The sequence below is a fragment of the Pleurodeles waltl genome, chromosome 6, assembly GCF_031143425.1.
Source record: "Pleurodeles waltl isolate 20211129_DDA chromosome 6, aPleWal1.hap1.20221129, whole genome shotgun sequence".
In the NCBI taxonomy this organism is placed as follows: domain Eukaryota; kingdom Metazoa; phylum Chordata; class Amphibia; order Caudata; family Salamandridae; genus Pleurodeles; species Pleurodeles waltl.
In genome coordinates this window covers 1,059,771,777-1,059,792,687 of record NC_090445.1, presented here as the reverse complement: position 1 = coordinate 1,059,792,687, position 20,911 = coordinate 1,059,771,777, and the positions used below count along the sequence as shown (strand labels likewise).

At 43.0% G+C, this 20,911-nt stretch overlaps 1 protein-coding gene across 2 annotated transcripts in view; it reads right to left on the bottom strand.

Moving 5' to 3' along the window:
* USP48 (ubiquitin specific peptidase 48) overlaps positions 1-20,911 on the bottom strand; it is a 774,242-nt gene that overhangs the window by 561,906 nt on the left and 191,425 nt on the right. Inside the window, exons 9-11 of one of the 2 annotated variants that reach the window (XM_069240019.1) lie at positions 14,326-14,505; positions 8,350-8,478; positions 1,270-1,419 (exon numbers count right to left, since the gene is read on the bottom strand). In XM_069240019.1, the coding sequence (XP_069096120.1) occupies positions 1,270-1,419; positions 8,350-8,478; positions 14,326-14,505 (459 nt within the window). The remainder of the gene's footprint in view (positions 1-1,269; positions 1,420-8,349; positions 8,479-14,325; positions 14,506-20,911) is intronic. The other variant, XM_069240020.1, reaches the window with a different exon arrangement.

Genomic DNA, 20,911 nt, shown 5'->3' with positions numbered 1-20,911 from the left:
CAGATCTGCAGAAAGGTGGCAAAATAAGGAAATTGCTACAGTAGGGATTGAAACTGCAAGTATTCAAGCCCTACTATGGTAGTAGCCCTGGCATAATCAGAGAGGTTATTATCAGAGCTCTTATATAATGAGATTGCTGCCGTAATTTGGCGCCACACTACATGGCACCAAAGGGACAAGTAGATCATTTTACAGGACAAGTAGATTTGAGAAGCAACCTGTCCCCTGGACAAGTAGATATTTTAATAAATTCCACACCCCTGATTGTTCTCTATCCTAATAGCCCATGCAATTTACAGTAGATTGCGGTCTAGTTAATAAAACCTATTGAAAACTCTACTGCATCTCCTTCATTGCCTGTGTATGACTGAGACTTGTTGCTCATGTGAGAAAAGGGTAATCTCGTTTAACCACGACTCCCCTGGGATATCGTACCCTTGAGTCCATGTGTAAAGGCTGCTACAAATCACCTTTTACTGTTTGGGTTTTTGGTCAGGTACTGCTTGTGAGCTGGGAGGGTTGGACCGACAGTTGCGACTTGTTGTAGAATTTGCCTAGTCACCTACAAACAAAAGTGCTGTGATCCCTAAACCAGCAGTCTTGCCTAGAGCCAGAGTCCAACTATGACACTCTAAGTAGGCAATGAGTTTCATCCACAACAGCACAGAATAAACCAGCAATGAAGGGAAAGTTAACATGCCAATCACCTACTACACTCGTCACTGACTAACGTTCGCCACAAACCACAACAATCAGCCTCCAAAATGTCATGCCAAACACTCCTTAAATTTTTAACATATTGCTGCAATCAACACATCATCCTGCATGTCACTCCATTCAGCACTATGATAGTTACAGGCAATCATCCCAATAAATGTTCAACAAATTTCCCATGTCCTGGAATAATGCACCTGCAGGACACTGCAATCAATTAAACACCACCTGCCAGGCAAACCCTTCCATAGATGTTAAACTAATCCCCCTACATGCCAAGCTAATCAATCCACTACATGACACACCAAGCATAATATCTACATGTCAATTCACTAAAACCCATGTGTCACACTAATCCGTTCACTTCACACTGCATGTCACATCATAGTTTTGGATAGTTCATGTCTATTCCTCAAACAATTTTCAGAGATAAAATTCTCAACATTGATAACTGCTTCTGGAAGACTACAAATGAGGGAATACATTTCTTAAATACAAAGTCTAAAAAAGTAAAATAAGCTGCATTTAAATGTACTAATAAAATATCTTACAGACCAGCTCCAGCAGGTAACCTTTGGTAGATCTCCTTCACCTCCTCATGTTTGGCTTTTCCTTTGTCTACACTTTGTTTCCGCATCTCTGCCATTTCGATACACCACTCCTCAAACTTGCAGTTATCAAGTTCAACCAGCTTTTGAAGGAAAACTGCAAGAACAAAAACAAGCATTTGCAATGAAAATAGGTCTTGCATTTGTTTAAATTAGAGCTATAGGTGTTGTAATTGCATAACTGGACTTTTCTTGCCACATAAATTGGTCAACCCTGCCACATAATATGGTCCTATCTGCCACATAACTCCAGTGACCATGCATATAACTAAAGCACTTCCATTTACTGCAGAGTCTTGCCCTGATGACCTTGAACATTTCTTAGTTAACGCTTTTACATTTATAATATGCTGGCTGAAAAAACCTGCAACATTTACAATTCTAATGTGCACAAAGCAGAGAAAAGGTGCAGTGTCACAGGCTGTCCTTAAGTTTCCCTTGGGACCTCTTTTGGTCAGATAAGGTACTGCACCCAGTGATTTTGAATTCCACACATTCCCAATGACTTTCAGGCGCCGTGCTGAAAATTGAAGCGCAGCGCCCGTTCCATGAAAGTTTTACGCTGTGAATTCAAGGTTATGAGGGATGGGAGACAGTAGTAGCATGCTAACAAAAAAAAATTAGTAGCAACAGCCTGGAAGAAGCAAACACTCATAGAGAATGCTAGATTAAGTAAAGCATGTGAAATATAAGCAGGAACAACATTGTTACGTTAAGCAGAGAGCAAGAATACTCTACAAATGAAAAGGGATGCTTTGCCGAACATAAGCAGGAAACCAAGAAAAAAAAATGTCCCCCAAAGAACAGATAAACACGACAAATCTTAATTATACAGTAGTTAGTCCCTGCGCCCAAAGAAAAAAAAGGAAGGACAAAGAGGCATGACTAACCACTAGCAAGGAAGGATTTTTAAATGACACTGAAACTAACAAATGAAATGACTTTAAGCCCACAGAATTAAAGTATACTAAAAATATACAAGAGACCGTACGATTACGCTCGACCTAATAAGGAATGCCCCAGTGGCAGGGTGTCTATGCTTGGAGATTCTATTAATTAACCAAAAATGCACATCTGTCTGCCACCCCCTTTAACTACAACCAGTGCAGAACAATTTTGTATCCTTTGGAACAATTTGGGGAAATTTCAAGTTAACAACACTTAATAGGAGAAATCTGCCTACTCTTACAGTTCTCAGGAACTGTAGGATTGTGCTCCTTTTTGTCATGGCACCCTCACATATTGCCACTGGTACTGATGTTAGTGTGGACATAGTGCACATCAGTCTAGAAACCAGTCCCTAGTGGCATTTACTTAAAAACAAGGTAAAACTGTCTAATTGCCATGCAGTTGGCATACGATTTGGCACTCATGTAAGTTCCTGGGACATGGTGCCCCTGGCTCCTAGGGCATCAGCACCAAAAAGGGTCCCTAAGGGCTCTAGCATGTTATGCCACCATAGGAGACCACCACACAAATTGCATGCAGAATGTCAATGTAAACTGTGTGTCATGGTGCAAACAATGAGTGGAAAAACAACATTGCACACACTTTGTGCAGTGCCCAAATACACTGCATGTCTTATATGTAACTCACCCCTACAGCAGGCCTTAAAAGCCATAAGGCATGGTGCATTATAATAGATGTGAGGGTACACCTGCATGAGCAGATATGCCCCTGCGATGTCTAATTTTATTACTATAACACACACCTTTATTCAGCTATCAGTCATGAAAGGTAAAACATCAATATAATCGTCATAAAATATTAAATAATTATATAAATACTATAAAAGATTAAAAAAATAATTACATGAGTAGTAAGTAATACTTCTAAAAAACCTTAGATTACAATCAGTTATCATCGGTCCTAACACTAAAAAACCAAATGTTTCTATAGTTTGTGTCCTGCTCAAAACATTATCAATGTCCCATGGGCTATCAATAGAAGGCTAGATAACCGTTTTATAACAGTTAACAACTGTAAAAAGACAAGAACAAAAAACTCCATGAGTAGAAAAAAATGGTCATTTGAAGTCTAACTTTGTGTAATTTAGCTGGTAATATAACCTAAGCATAATATATATCCGGAGTCCATTAACTTGCAAGAGAGAGATCCCATTTGCCATTTCAGGCATCATAAATTTGTCTGTAGGGGTTTATTGGGGTTAGAACACCTAAAGCCTCAGGCCCGCCTTGTCTCTGATAAATGAAATTGCTAAAAGAAACCGGCTTATACCAAAAACAACAAATGGAATGGTACTAGATCTCAAGAATCTAGCCGCTTCATTATAGTTTCTGATTCCTACGTTCCTGCAGATAGGTCGAATCCATTTTCTCCTTGGTTTGTCATAGGCTTTACAGGTTAAGAGAACATGATCTGCCGTTTCAGAAGTCTCCATATTACACAACCCACATGTCGCCTCGTGACTTCTCTCACTCTGGGGGCCCCATTTAATAGTAAATGCCCTGACCTGGAGAATCCCATATCGAAACTTCATAAATAGTACTTTTGCTCGCCTGGGTTGGATTGGGTCTATCCATTCCTCAGTTCTCGGTATTGGTTTAATATCCAAAAAACTTGAGGTCAGTCTACCTAGGTCCTTGCTATGAAGGGGGCTGGTTAGAGAGAAGTCCCAATATATTTGCTTTAATCGAATCTTGGATTGTGTTGTAAGTGTATGCGGTTCTTCCCAATAGGATTTTAGACCTAAATTGTAGAAGCAATGCCTTATGTGATGGAGCCACGGAAGGGAGACAGTCTTATCCAGGTCCATGATCTCAATTAGTACTTGCCTATATTGGTTCAGTTCAGGAGTTGTCCAAAGTCTACACCAGTAAAGCAATGGCCTCAGGGCTGCCAATTTGCCTATTTGTTTCATGTTAATATCATAAATTAGAGGAATCAATGGAGTAGATGGAGGCAATCCCAATACCCCCCTCATGAAATTGTTTTCCTGGGTTACCAGCGGGGTTAAGTTTGTGATTCCCCAGAGCTCAGCACCATATAAGGCAGCAGCCTGCGCTTTGTACCTATAGATCTCAAACACTGGTGAAACTATCCTGGATCTTGAGCTTTTGTAATTTTTGCTAATCGCCATGGAACTGTGGACTAGGAAGATTGCAGCTTTGTTGACGTGCGGCGTCCATGACAACTTGGCGTCCAACAATATCCCTAGATAGTTAAAGTTTTTTACTCGTTCCAATTCCTGCCCTCTAATCAGAATGTTTCTCTTGAGTGCCTTATGGGGGTTAACGGTCAGATATTTTGTCTTATTTGTATTTATTTCTAGCCCCTTCGAGCTACAATATTCACTGAACTTCCCTAGTAGGGTTTGTAGACCCATGGGAGTTTGGGATATTAAGATGGTATCGTCTGCAAAAAGGAGGGCAGGAACTGGATCTCCATTCAATCTTGGCGAGTCATGATTACTCTGTTTTAGGTACTCTACCAGATCATTAATATATAATGAAAAGAGAGTTGGAGCAAGCACACAGCCCTGCCTCACCCCCCTCTTAATGGGTATTGGGTCTGTCAACGCTCCGTTTGGACCCCACCGAACCTTTGCAAATGTATTTCGTGCAACCTCTCTATCTGGTGCAGGAGACTCCCCGGCATACCCTGTTTCCCTAACGCGGCCCCTAATGAGTCTCTTGGCACCAGATCAAAGGCCGCGCGCAAATCCACGAACGCAATATAGAGGTGGCCCATCATTAATTTAGTGTATTTCCACATTATTGCTAGTAGCCTAAAGGCCTGATTGATTGTACTTGTCTGCTGTCTAAATCCTGCTTGATATATAGTCAATATACTGTTTTCTTCTATCCAGCAGCTAATTCTATTCAGCAACTGCCTAGCATAGATTTTTTGCATAACATCAATGAGGCTGATTGGCCTATAATTCCCAGGATCTTCCCTAGATCCTTTTTTATAGACCGGGATTATTTCTGGCCCTTTCCATGTCTCAGGTACTGGACCTCCCCTTGCTAGTTAGTAGATTTATATAGGGTGCCCATGTTTCTATACTATGTTTGAACAGATCTCCCCAGGGATCTTATCCAAACCGGGGGCTTTGCCTGTTTTGATCGCTTTAATGGCAGTCACCGTTTCCTCCAAGCTGAATTGTATATCAGATAGAATGCCCCATGTAGCTAGAACTTTGTGCTTGGAGGAATAAGAGTCGAGATTGGGGGGATCAGAATAAAGGTATGTCTATTACTAGATCAAGTGAACAACATGGAAGCCTTCTTGAGGTATGTACTGGACACTGGTCATTACAATTTACCCAGCTACACAATGGCTTCAGTAAAACCTATGCTGTTTGGTATCAAACACCTTGTCTTAATAAATCCAGATTGATACCAGTCTTGGATTTATTATGACATGCACCCAGAGGGCGGGTTAGAAGTGTCCCCATGAAACCCTACAACTCTTCTAGGTTTCGGCCTGACAGGTTATCGACCAGCTTGGCACCACAGATATGTTTCTGACCCACTGGAGGTGAGAGTTCCCGCTCTCTGAGGCCAGAAACAATGGCTGCTCCTGAGGAAGGTGTTCACACCTCCTCCAATAGGACGGCTAGTGAACCTGCATACCAAGGTCAGGAACTTCAAAGTACCTGCTGCTTTTGATATGAGACCTCGGCTTCCCCTAGACCTAACAGATGCCACCCCCTACCCAAAGGCCCATTTGGCACAAGGACAGGCAGGAATTTGGCTTTGCATGTAGGCATGTTGCACTACCAGGCTAGTCACACGCCTAAGGTGGGCACCCTGATTTCCTCCACGAAAGAAGGGTTCCACCATCTTGTTTTTGGTGGAACTGGGAACTCTGGGACAAGGTTATGCCCACTCCCCATTGGAAGTGGTTGTATAGGCGGTGTAGTCAACCCAGGGGTAAGTAGCACGTTGGCTACTACCCTACACTCCCCTAACACCTCTCAATTCAGTATTTCGGTGGCCCCCTAACACTAGGAACTCAGATTCGGCTGACTAAAGAAGGACGAAGATGAGTCAACCAGCGCGAGAACTGTGGACTAGCTGTGGACTTTGACGTCAAATCCTGCCTAACTGCTCCTGTCCCGATAATCGTAAGGATGCGATTCGCCCTGCAGCTGGCCATCCTCCAAAAGCCTCGGAGTCCTGCTAGCACTTAACCAACCAGCTGGTATCTCCCTTGGAGTGGATGAGCCGCTACCTAGCATTCTGCAGGCAAAGTCTGCACAGCCTGGTCCAAAGAACTGCTGACCACCTGACCCACTGACGCACCAGCAACACAGGAGGAGAATGTCAAGCATCCAGGAGGTCAGCCACGTTGACCCATTCAGTCTTTATGATGCTGATCCACTCCAGAGGCTCCCTGCATCAATACCTGGGGTACCAGAGCCTGTTGCAAGCACCACGACTTGTTTGTGTTCATCCTGAAGGCCACGGCCTCAAAGACGCAACTGCATGTCAAGGGACTAAAACAGAGGCCAGCTCCATACCACAAGCCATCTTGCTGTGTTTCTTTCCCCTCTTCTACAGGTACCGTTAAGAACTGTGAGAGCCTCTATCACAAAGTGGCCTGCCAACCAGCACCGTAGCACCAGAGCCCCACAGCCCAAGTACACATCTTCTGCTGATGTCCCCTTAGCCAAGGGGTCCCTATGACTTGAGCCCCCGTTGGGTTACACCAGAGTTGTCCCCAAGTCCCACCCTGCAGATCCTGTTGTTTGATAGGACCCCTTTAAACTTTAACAGCTCAAAGCACACAGCGCTCAACACACACTACCAACGCAACCAGCACCTCTGCACCTGTCCTCTCCAGGACCGTGTGATCCTAACTGCTGGAGGTTTCTTGGGCCTTTGGACCTAGGCACCTAATCCCCCAAAGGAGAACTACAACCATTTACAAATATACCTATGCAGAGAATGTTTCTTCCACAGGATAACATTACTCATGCCTCAAATCTGACAACTGTGATTTCTACTGTTTACTGGTACAAAACTAAAACGTCTAAAGAACTTACCTGAATCTAAGGATCTGTTGTCTAAAATGCATAAAAAAACAGTGTTATTTTTCTAAATTGGTCTCTGATTTCCTTACTGAGTGTGTGTGAGCACACTCCCCTATTACAAGCCTAGTGCTGCTCAACCACACTACTACCACAAAGCACCTTGGGTTTGTAAAAGCAAGCCCCTGTTCACTGATAAGGAATACCTGGACACACTGCACAGTGTACCTTATTTTGGGATGTTACAGAGAAAGACAACTTTCTACAGGAACACTTGTTGGGTTGAAACTATGACCCAGAAGCAGGTAGGCTGTTCTTGTTTTCCTTGTAGCTCTGTATTTAATGTGTAGAATATTTAATTATCTTCAATGCAATAATGCATGTTGTAAAGACCAGCATTGACATTCAGATTATTGCTATTATTCAAAGTTGCACAGACTCTAAGTTTATACTGCCACATCACCCCGGACTAAGTTTTGAATGCCCTGATAGTCAAGTGCAGAAATGCAGTAGATGGTTATCCAGAAGGAGCACAAAAGTATTGTGACCCTAAAACAGCAGTGAGAAACAACAAAACACTCAGTTACTGTGTGGAAACCTTTGATTGCAATTAAACCTAATGAAAAGACCTCATAAAACTCATACTGGATCATCACTATTTTCATGAGCACCTTATAACTCACTAACGATGTAGATCTTCTATTGAAAATCATGCAGCAAGTAACCCCATCCTCTCATACACTCTCAATCATTTCATGACCTCCTTTTGCCCATTCACAGTACAGCTGTACTATACAAACATTCTGAAGAAATGTATCCAAATAGTGCAGGCCTTACAAGCAAATAAACAAATATAAACGGTTGTTGAATCAATGATTAAACTTGAAATTTCGTCACCAATTACGTAAAGTGACACTATAAGGAGACAGGTTTATTAAATGGTGATAGTATTAAAAGACAGCTGGAGACTAGGTGATATAATGTGATAACCTGCTACACATCCAGCCTAGCAGATCGGGTACGTTTGCTTACCAGGAACTTCAAAAGTGACTTCCTTTGTCTCTGCTGTCTGTTGTCGGTACACCAACATATACGCATTGCGAGAGCAATGGTTCCCTTTCACACATTTTGGTTTACGAGCCTGTGCTTTGGAAGTGTCTGCTGTCATGAAGAAAGTTACAATTGTGATAAAAGACTAAAAGCATTCTCAGATACAGTGATTTTTTGCAAGACAAGCATGCTATTGAAGATCAACTACAGCAACTAATAAATGTAAATACTCCCATATAAGTGATCTATCGGAAGGCGGTAAGGTAGAATTAGAATTACAAAAAACTGTCTTACAATATCTAGAATATAGCAACAGCAAAGCAATCAGTAGAACTGATACATTTGGAAATTCCTCAACTTAATAGAACAGAAACATAATATAACAAATTAAATACACTTATAATAGAATGTCCCAGTGAGAGAACTTAGAAGCTTAACAGTTTGCAGGTGAACAGAGGCAGCACTGAGGGAAGAAATGGAGCCAGAAACAACGAGAGAGAACAAAACAGACTGTGCAGGGCAACACAATGGGTTAAAAGGGATACGTAACAGGGGGTGGGGAGATAGGAAATGGTACAGAAAAGAAGGACAGGGCAGAGATGCTGCACACAGTCAAAAACTTAGTGAGGGAAGGACAGAGGTAAAAAATAAAGTTAAGATAATCAAGGGGGAGGAGATGAACTATACTGGCATACCAAGAAGCTAATAAGAGAAGCAGAAAACCAATGATGCAAACGACTGAGACAGACAGGCAAATAGAGAATAGAAAAGGAGAGAAATGTGTTAAGGGTATATTCCAATTAAAGAGAAAAGTGAAAAGAATCAGAAAAAGGAAGTTACAATAAGGTAGGAATGCCAAAGTGAGATCAAAAGGCAGGATTTTAAAAAGCAAATTTGAACAGATAATGGGATTAAAAGGTAAGAAGAGAACAGTGTTAAAAATTAATTTACGGAGGCAGGGACAGAAAGCAGGTAAGCATTAGCATTTTCTGGGGTTTGTTAAGTTATTCGAGTATCAATATAACATTCTATCTATATGACAAGCAGGCACTGCATATGTAACTTATTACATCATTTACATAAAAAAGGATTCTGGGAAGTCCAGTGATGGAAAATTGGAAGGTGGAATGTAACAGTATATAATTTGTATAATGCTTCAGTAACTGAAGGAAATCATGTACGGATTCTGCATGCTGTCTACTAGATTTTTAGAATTTGTGATGTAGACTGCAGGAGGGTGATTATTTGTTAGGAATATTCATGCCAGCACAGGTAGTCTTTAATATTATTTTTCAATATAGGTAGGGGAAATTAATTTTAAGACTTGAGAAATGACATCCAATCAAATGGGATGCTAACAGGCCAAATAAGTTGGATGTCGAAGTTTAAAAGATGTTATACAGAAGGGCTGAGATAATGAGTAAAGGGGAGGCTGTGGGTGTAGAAGGAGTTGACCTAAGACATTAAGGAGGAACTAGGTTTAGTGGTGTTGGGTCATATAAAGACATACAGACTAGAGTGAAGAATTTCTAAAAGGCCCCATTGTGCTCTGTAAGCGAACTGGCCTACCGAAGATAGCACTTACAACACCACAAGTGTATGGAAGTTGAGAAACGTCTTTAGGGGGAAGGAGTATTTTGGTAAGCCGCTGAGGACTATGAAGAACTAATCTAGATTTGATCAAGATCTCGGTGTCATATTTCATAACTGGCCTTCTAGGCTCCTCGGTCCTACCTTGGTTTCTCCCAACCTCACTTAATTACTGATGGATCTGTCAGCTCCTGAAGTTTCTACTCTGTTAATTGAGAGTCTGTGGTCAGTTGGTTTAGTACACTGTCAGAGTGAACACTGAATGGTGTCTTTCATCACCTAATAAATCCACTACTTTTCATAACGTATATCTGAAACTTACAATAACACTTAGGAAACTTGGATGATGGTTTTGAGGTATGATAAGTTGTGGTGGATACAGATACAGAGATGGTGAAAGCAAGCAAACATTCTGCAAGTAGTGATGAAGGAAGGTAGCTGTAAATGGCTGTTCTGGTGGACCCAAAGTTTAGGGCTACGGCCAAGAAGCTAGCAATGAGGAGGGGAAATCAGCTGCACTATTTCAGACATTGAGAGCAATTGATAAAAAGGCCATACCGTAGGAAGCTGGCTCCTTATATAGTATGCCAAAATGAGGTATACTGTACAGAGTGTCCAGGGCTTCCTTAATAAGTGGGGGAAAAACAAATGGCAAAGAGGGACTCAGCAAGGACTTACAGGACCAATCATCCAGACTTAAGGTGAGTATAGGGCAGGATGCTAGGCTACACCAACAGGTCACCTCAGGTGGCACTGTGGTGGTTCAAGTCTTGCAATGCTCTAGGACATAGGGACACCATTGGTCCTCTTGTCCTCGGTCTGAGGCAGTCAGGTGCGGAGGTTTCTTGGACTGCTGGGATTCTGTCACCTAGGCAGTTGGGGTTCAGGGGGCCTGCAGAAAGCGGCTGAAGACAAGACTGGGGGTCCAGAGCAACCGAACCAACAAGTGGGCTCAGAGCTCACAAGGCTCGGGAACGTAGAGACACCAGTTATCCTCTTCTCGTTGGTTCAGAGTGTCCACTTGCAGAGGTGCAGGGGACCATAATTTTCTGTCATCAGAGGTGGTCACTGTAGACGGGAGACTAGCAGAAGGAGGCTGTGAGCATTGGATTGAAGGCCACAGTGGGAAGACCCATGATGGTCTTTATCGCTGAAGGGACTGGGGACCACACTGGCACCGCTAGCCCACTTCAACGTGGGCAAGGAGGCACAGTTGCAGTGGTGCTATCTGGGATCAGGTGCTGGCAGTCTGAGTCCTCACAGTGTCTCTTGAGGTGCCTGCAAGAAGCAGGGAAGCAGCTTCACTGCTCCTTGGGAGTTCCTGGGTCTTGGGTGAAGGCTGGCAGTCCTCTCAGGAGTTTGGAGGCACAAGCAGCTGCAGGACAATGTGTCTTTGGCACAATCGCTGAAGTCAGCAGGCAGGCTGGCAGGATTGGCGCCAAGTCTGTCACTGGGATTCAGTTTGCGCTTTTGCATCTCTGGGTGTCCTTCTTTCTTCAGGTAAGCAGGATCTGATCCTCTGGTGCCAGAGGCTCCCCTAAATACTGAATTTAGGGGTGTTGGGGGAGTGTAGGGTGGTAGCCAATGGGCTAGTTACCCCTGGAGTAAAATTTTGAAATCTAGGTGTCCACATAAGGCAGCTCATCTTAGGGGTGAAAGTGACATGAGAGTGCCAAAAGAGTCCTGGGGCAGGGGTGGTCTGCATCTCGCTTCCGAGGAAAGCCAGATGCAGACTTGCAGGTCATACTGCTGGGATGAGAGCAGGCTTTCTTCCACCCCCTTCAACCAACACCACCCCACTCACCCTGAGAACAGAGGCTCTCAACCTTGGGGGTCAGAAACATGTTTGTTAGTGGCAGGCAGGCTAAAAGTAATCAGCCAGTACACCACCAGCTGGTAATGCTTTCAGGGGACACCTTTAAGGTGCCCTCTGGGTGCATGTATTATTAAACCCATCACTGGAATCAGTGTAGGTTTATTAAAATGAGATGTTTGATACCAAACATCCTTATTTTCAGTGAAGCCATCATATTGTTGGGGAACTTGTACTGACCAGTGTCTAGCATATGTACTTAAAATGGCTTTCCCGTCTACTCACTATGGAAAGGAATCGACAAAGACCTAGCAGGGGCATATCTTTCTTTCAGATTTGTCCATGAATGTAATATATAATGCATTCTGCCTTAGGGCTGTAAGTCCTCCTCTAGAGGTGACTTGCATATATTGCACGCACTGGTAGGGGACATGGCACACAAGCTGTGTGCCATGTCGTGTTTTCACTTTTAGCTGCACTAAGACAAACAGACTGCCAAGGCAGTTTGCTTGTGCTAATTAAGGGGTCCCTGAGAGTGGCACAGTATGTCTTGCAGCCCTCGGGCCCTCTTTGGTACCCAGGCCCTAGGTACCAGGGGTACCGTTTAATAGGGACTTACAGGCGTGCCAAAGGTATTGCCAACTGGGGAACAATTGCACAGTCTTAAAAAAAGAGATCTGGCACTGGCGACCTGAATAGCAGGAATCCAGTGCACTTTCAGTAAAAAAATGCATCGTATAGTGGGCAAAAGGTGTGGGTGACCATGTGAAAAAGGGCCATTTTCCTATAGGTACCAGCTGACTAGAAGAAAGAAGAGATAATTCCAGTGAAGGAGTCAGCCACTCTAGCTTGGAGGATGAGGAGTTTGAGAAGAGACTGTAAAGAAACAGAGTATGATGTCTATTAATTCACCGGCTGGAATAGCACTGCCTGGAATATTAAGATTAGGAGTAACACAGAAGGGAAAGAAACAATAGCAGGAAGATAAAGGTAAACTAATAATAACACAATAATCAGATAAGACGTCCAATGCAAAGTCAGGAAAATGATCTAGAAAGAGGATACATAAACGAGGTATGAGAATAGACAAACTGATGAATCTATAGTTCAGCTGGTGTGTTACAAAATGTAACCATACACTGAAGAGATTTACAATTGAGATGGGGTTTAAAGAGGCAGAAAGTGAATGTATCTGAGAAACAAAACAGTGCAATGAGTTAAAAGGAAGCTGGAAATGGGGAGAAGGTTCAAAAAGTAAGGACGGACAAGTGCAAGAACAGGCAGATGATAGACTGGATAAAAATCAAGGTGAAAAATGTCTTATGCATGGGTGACGGGTAGGGAAAAGAAACAGCAAGTTAAGAATATATAAACAAAAAAAAAAGGTTTTAATGTACAGAGGCTGGCAGTACAAAATGGCAGGAGATGCTAATATCACAGTATCACCTAGTATAAATCCATTAACCCACGAAGGAACATAGCACTTTTGCTGTAATTTCTATCATCTTTTCTAAAAAAAAAAAATTAAACATACGATGAACACCTAACACAAGGCTCAACAATCACAAACCTGATAATATTTTTAAACCTAGAGCATGGGCAAATCTTTCACTTTTTTAAAATGAAAAGCATTTAAAAGACTCCCACGTTATTTCAATATAGGTTAATATATGTCCAGGCAAGATACACCTGCAGTCAATATTAAAGCAGACACGAAACAGGCCGAATAAGCAGCCCTCTTTCATAGAGATTGATAAAAATCACATCATGCACATTTAGCACCCTGATTGTGCTCATTGTATGTACTCTAACATTGCTCCTCAGGGCATACCTCACGTGGTATACATACTAAGAACGTAAACGAATAAAGGAAACTATGTCACAGAAAACTGAAAAATTCACATAGCATTATTATATTATGGAAGTTGTTAGGATTACTCATGTGAGATCTTCTCGATCTCACCGTGCCCAGGACTGGACAAAGACAGAAAAATAATACTGCACTATTGTGTGCTCTCACCTTCTTAGATGGAGTGCACCTTGCCTTTAATATTTATTAAAAATAATGTAATTGGGCCTATTAAGGAATCTCTTTCCTGTTCAGTTAAGGTAATTGTGCAACGCATGCTGCACAATGACCACTGACTGCACTGCTTCTAGCATTTCTAAATTTAAAGTACACACTGACTTGCAGTCCAGAAGCTTCCTGCTAACTTAGCATGCAACAGTGTGTGACAAAAAAAAAGAGAACAAGGTGAAATCGGAGGCAAAAAGCAAGACAGCATTAAAAGGCTAGAAAAAGGGTACAAGATGAGACAGAAAACTCAGTACACCCAAACAGAAACCAGGAAAACGACAACCCAGTCAGTTCCTAGACATTTCAAATGGAAAGGACTGTATATGGCAAGCTAATATATTTTATAGTTTCTTTTTAACTTATTTTAATAACAGAATATCATAAAAATTCCAAGACTGATCTATGAATAAAGGTTTATCTGGAACAGTTACCAGAAAAATTGTATTATAAAATGGCACTCACAACTTAAACATTTTACCTAGGTCTTCCTCAGTTCCCAGATGCAATTTCTTCCCTTCCATCTTCTCAATCTCTTCATCGTTGAACTTATACCATTCGCCAGTTTGAGGATCCTTCACATGAGCAATGTAGTGGCCAGAATATGCACTCACTCCACGGTGAATAAGTACAGCACTCAGTTCATACACATAATTGCCAGCTGCAATGAAAATAAAAGCTGAAGTTAAAGGAAAGTTACGAAAAACATTTTTATTGTCTATACAGCCTAATGCACACCCTCAGATACAAGTCCGATCTAATTTATTTATTTATTGAATTTTATAAAGCTACTTCACATCACTATAAAGAAGGCAAGGGAGGAGAAAAATGGACAGGGATATGAGAAGGACAAGCATAGAAGGAAGGTGAGTGTAGGATAGTGGAGTAATATTTGGGGTGGACAAGTGTCCACCATGAAGTACAAGGGCACCGTCCGCCACAAGTCACATATATTAAATAACTTGAACCTGTTGTATAGCTATTTTAGCCATGTTTTAGATAAGGTATTTTAGCAAACTAGGCCTGCCGTTGTGCAGTTTAGCCCAGTTACATTTTATTCAGCATTGCTTTATTTTTCTAGCATTAGTCACATTTGCAGTGTTGTTTTATTTTATTTATCTATTTGTTCCTTCGCCTAGGAAAGCATCACCTTCTTAGCATTGCACTTTGTGCTTTCCTCATGGCTGCAGTCAGATATGGTAGCCGGCAAAAGTGGTAGGTTGTGTCCAACAGTCACAGAAACATACATATCCTCATGTGGGGAAAGTTTTTATTTGGAACATCAACTGTTTTATTATAAAAACACTTCTTTGTCAAATACATGTTGGAGGGAGATTCTAGCCAGATGACCACAACTGCATGCTGATTGCTGAACGTCTTCGCTACAGCTGCTTGCTTAGACTACGGAATCCCTGCCCTATATGGGGATGGTGTCTTTCTAGACAACAGACTTCCTTGCTCAGGTATGGGGGATGATATCTTCTCAGGGGGGAACCCTGAAGGGCAGATTAGAGCTTACCACACTGTGCTCAAACATAGTTTAGGTAGGAAAAATATACATCACTCCTAGTGATAGTAAGGTGGGACTGTTTTTGTGTTTCACACTCCTCGTCACAATTTTGCTTAAAGTGTGTTTTATCATCCTAGTTATTGCAATACATGCCATTTTATCTAAGATGCAGTTACTTCAATAAACCCTTATTGAACTATGCTCTGCTTCTGTTTGTCTTTGCCTGTGTGAGACTAATGTAACTGAGAGAAAGGGATGAGATCTGATCAACCACGATTCCCCTGAGGTGTCCTTCTGTCATGAGCCTGGATGCCACAATCATCCCTGCTCTTGGGCAGGGATGAGGTGCTGCTAGTTAGCCGGAAAACCCAGATTAGGCTGGCAAGCGTCAAATGGTGTGGAGTTGTACTCGGTAACCCCACAATTCGGGTGATTCTGCCACCCAAATCCAGTAGCCTCATTAGGATAATGAGAACCTATGCAACACATTTGTGTTCAATCCCTGGTACTGTGACACAAACAGTCAGACTTAATTCACAGGCAATGTGTAAAGTTTTCAAGCAGAGCATACACTGTAGAAAAAGTCACACAAAACACAATACTCCACAACCAATTTTATAATGAAAGAGTGAATGTATGAATAAAATAATACAAAAAGGCCAATTTCAGTAAGGGGAACCGGAGATATAAATATTTAAAGATTTAAATGGAAAAATGCACCAAAAAAAACATAACATGCTAATGATAATATATGGAAGTGGTAGGCCAACGTAGGCGTGATTTGAGGATGACCAACAGGAAGCTGGTCAGCTACAACAAGTAGATTGGTCCCTGTGAAGGTTGGAAAAGTTAAAACAAAGTTTCAAAGTCTAAAATCAGAAATGGACTTTGTCATTTTCTGAAAAGAAAAACCCTCCCTGAGTGGGCCACCACTGCAACTGTGACTGCCAGCGTGGAACAGAAGACCAGATACTTGAAGCAGGTGAGCTGCTGGAGCTCTGAAACTTTGGAGATTTCTTGCTTAATATTTTGTAAGTTCCACCATAGAATGGAACTTAGTCATTTGTTCGGAGGAGCTGGAAGCCTTGAGTGGGAGAAATTTGTAAATGATGCTGTGGAGCAATCTGTCAGACTTTTTCCAGCGCAGGAGCTCTGGAGAAAACGTATTTCAAAGTATCCAGGCTTTCTTCTAGTGCTCAAACAACCACATCAATACACTTCTGAATCCCCAGGATCTCATGGGAGGACACTTAAGAGACTCTCAGAGCATCAGTCAGCAGCAAAGTCCAGTCCAGGTTCAGCTGCCACTGGTTACCTGGGTATTTCCAAGAAAATGCCTCCTGCAGCTTGTTGGGTCCCTGTAGCCACACCTGGGGTCAGCCAACTGATCCTTAGATTCAACTTCTTTGTTCTGTCACAAAAGGTAGAATGTGCAGTCATTCAGAGCTCATTTCAGGTAACAGACACCACATCCAGTCCTCTTCTGAGCTTCCGCTGGTTAAAAAAGTGCTCTGAGGAAGGTTATTGGGGGATTTCACATTTACGCCTAGCACCAGCTACTGGCTGGAGGTGGCTCCTCAGCACTACCTAACAAATGGATTAAACTTTTCTAGGGTCAACCGTACCCACTTTTTCAGTAGTTCCTGTTTGTTTTATTACTAACAATCCCATAATGCCCCTCACTCTCAAAATCCAAGATGGGAAAACTCTTACTTCCCTTCTGCAGAACCTGTGTGTCCACACCGCGGTGTGGTCAAGGTAATAAGCTGCTGCCTTCCACTGGTTCAGGTATGCACCCTTCCTCCCACTTGGTTTGGTGTCGACTTGACTATGGGAACAAAGGCTGGGGGTAACCATCCAATGTGGGATTACTTTGCAACAGAGATCAAAGGGATAGAAAGGATGACTTGCAAGGGGAAAAACGTGGTTGATTTTAATCACTCTATAAAGAGGATAAGGATAAGTTACTTACCTGTAAATCCTAGTTCTCTTCCAGGGGTATCCTCATCAAAGTCATAAACATTGAATATTCCCGCCCTTGTGCGGGGACCCCGGAGCATATATAAAATACACATATATTATACATGTGTAACAAACAGTCATGCAGGCTATCATGTTAAAAACAGGCTAAAAATGCTTTATTTCTATGAAGTTTTTTTTATTTTATTTTTTTATAAAAAACTACAATAGAGCATAAATATCTACCCAAGCTCCTAAAACTAGGCTTAGGGAAGTAAGCAGCAGCAAACTCTAGAGAAAAAATAGAAAAAACTGCATTGAAAAACAATGAAGCATTCTTAGCCAATAGGCTGCATGCAGGTTAACACAGGAGAACCATAAAACTTTGGCACCGTGCCTTTAAGACCCTGAGCACCTCCAGTATCCCACCATGCCTCAGGGGTGAAGGAAAGGTGACAGTTGGTTCACAGTTAGGTAATTTCTTTTTACGGTGACAATTTGTATAACAGATTCAAAATACAGTCTGTTCTGCACTTCTAGGAGACGTGCGTCCGGGGAGGAGGGTGGGTTGTTTATGACTTTGATGAGGATACCCCTGGAAGAGAACTAGGATTTACAGGTAAGTAACTTATCCTTCTCTTCCAGGGGATCCTCATCAATAGTCATAAACATTGAATAGATTAGCAAGCCCATCCCTAAATCCAGCGGACTGTCCGATAGAAGTGCAGGAATAGATAGGTATTACGCAAATAGATTTCTTAGAGAGGCCTGCCCCACTTGGGCATCCGCTCTCGCATTGGAGTCTAAACAGTAATGTCTCGTAAACGTATGGACAGACTTCCATGTAGCAGCCTTACAAATCTCAGATATCGGAACATTGTTAAGGAGGGCAGCAGTAGCCGCTTTTCCCCTTGTGGAATGCGCTCTAGGCCGCGCTAGTAATTGTTTATTAGCTAGCTGGTAAGTATTAACAATACAAGAAACTATCCATCTTGATATTGTTCGTTTAGATGCTGCCTCTCCTATCCTCAAATGACCATAGTTTACAAACAAGCGGTTAGAATGTCTAATCAATTTTGTCTTATCCAGTTAAAATTTCAGCACTCTTTTCAAGTCTAAGGAGTGCAATGCTTTCTCTGCCGGAGTCTCCGGATTGGGAAAGAAAGTCAGTAAAGATATGGTCTGATTGATATGGAATTCTGACACCACCTTGGGAAGGAAAGATGGGTGAGTTCGTAGAACCACTCTATTGTCATGAAAAACCGTGTACGGTTCTTTGGAAGACAAGGCCTGGATTTCACTGACCCTCCTCGCTGAAGTAATGGCCACTAGAAAAGCCGTCTTCCACGTAAGGTGTTGTAAAGAGACCTTATGTATAGGCTCAAAAGGAGGGCCCATAAGTTTTGCCAAGACTACGTTCAGTTCCCATGGAGGAGAAGGTCTCCGAATGGGCGGAAAAACTTTCTTCAAACCTTCTAAGAAATCCTTGACTACAGGTTTCGTAAAGAAGGATTCCTGAGAAGGTGACTTGCGATAGGCTGTAATAGCAGACAAATGTACCTTAATAGACGATACCTGCAGACCGGACTTCGCTAGATGAAGCAAACAGGACAGTATGACATCCTCCTGCGCCCGTATGGGATTATGACCTTGCTGACAGCACCATATGTAGAATCTCTTCCACTTAAAAGCGTAAGAACGCCGCGTGGAAGGCCGTTTGGACTCTTTCAAGATGTTCATGCACTCCTGTGAGAGCCCTAGGTGCCCATACTGCAGGAATTCAGGAGCCATGCTGTTAAGCTCACAGAGGGTAGGTTGGGATGTAGAATTCTGCCCTCCATTCTGCTCAGAAGATCCGGTCTGCACGGCAGCCTCCTGTGAGGTTTTTCCGACAGGTTGAGGAGATCTGTGTACCAGAATTGACGGGGCCATTGAGGCGCTATAAGAATCATTCTGGTCCTGGATCTGTAAAGTTTGCTGATCACTGCCGGAGTGAGGGGAATCGGCGGAAAAGCGTTGAGAAATATCCCTGACCAGTCGATCAACAGGGCATTCCCTCGAGATCCCGGACGGTAGAACCTGGATGCGAAGTCTGGGCATTTCTTGTTTACTTCGTCTGCGAAGAGATCCAGTTGAGGCCGACCCCATTGCGCGAAGATGTATTCTGCGACTTCGCCGTGTAGGACCCAATCGTGAGCGTCCTCTAGGTGTCTGCTCAGAAAATCTGCTTCCACGTTCTGCTGACCTGGCAGGTGAACCGCTGTAATTGACATTCCTCTGGCCAGGAGCCAATGCCATATCGCTTGGGACTCTCGCGATAGGGGTAGGGATTTCGTCCCCCCTTGTTTGTTCAAGTAATACATCGTGGTTGTATTCTCCGTCTGTATTAAGAGCGTTTTCCCCTGAATTAGTGGTATGAAAGACTTGAGAGCCAGATGGACCGCTCTGAGTTCTAGCAGATTGATATGGTACTGCTTTTCCTTGTCTGACCACAGACCTTGCGCTCGAAAAGGACCCAGATGAGCCCCCCATCCCTGCAGAGACGCATCCGTTACTAGGGTGTCGGATGGAAGCACCTGGTGAAACAGAGCACCCACTGACAGGTGAGGTCTGTGCATCCACCATCTCAATGACTGAAGTGCTACCGCCGGTAGCTGCACTGTGTCCTCCCAGCGACCTGTTCTTTGGCTCCAGTTGGTCTCCAATGCCTCTTGGAGGGGTCTCATGTGGAGTCTGGCATTTGGGACAATAAAAATGCATGATGCCATGGAGCCCAGCAGCGATGTCACCTGACGTGCCGTAGGTGCGCTGGCTCTCAACAGGTCCTGACACTTCCTGCCTATTGAGGATAGTCGTTCCTCCGAAGGATACACTTTTTGGAGTTCTGTGTTTATGATAGCTCCCAGGTAGTGAAGATTCTGTGTTGGAATCAAGGTTGACTTTTGGTAATTGACCTGAAGACCTAGAGCTTCGCAAACTCCGAGTACAATGTCCCGATGGCTTCTCGCCTGCTCCGGAGAAGGAGCCTTCAGTAGCCAGTTGTCTAGGTATGGATATATGTATATCCTTTGTTTTCGAAGATGCGCCACCACCACTGCCATACATTTCGAGAAAACTCTTGGGGCAGATTTCAGGCCAAAGGGTAGAACTCTGAACTGGTAATGCTGTAACGCTACTCTGAAGCGCAGCAATTTTCGATGTTTGGGAGCTATTGGGATGTGAAAGTACGCATCCTGCAGGTCGATGGAGCACATCCAGTCTCCCTGATGCAGTTGAGGGAAAATCTGGTGAAGCGCTAGCATCCTGAACTTCTGCTTCCTTATGTATTTGTTCAGCAGCCGTAGGTCCAGAATTTGCCTGAAAACGCCCTCTCGACCCTTCTTCGCCACCAGAAAGTAACGGGAGTAGACCCCCTGTCCTCTGTGTGCAGGTGGAACCTTTTCTATGGCATTCTTTTTTAGGAGGGCGAGAGCCTCCTTGCGTAGCAAGCTGAGATGAGATGGATTGTCTTTGGTTGGTGGCAAGCGTGGTGGAGGCTGTTTGAAAAGAAGAGAATAGCCATGTTCGACAATATTGAGCACCCATTTGTCTCTTGTGA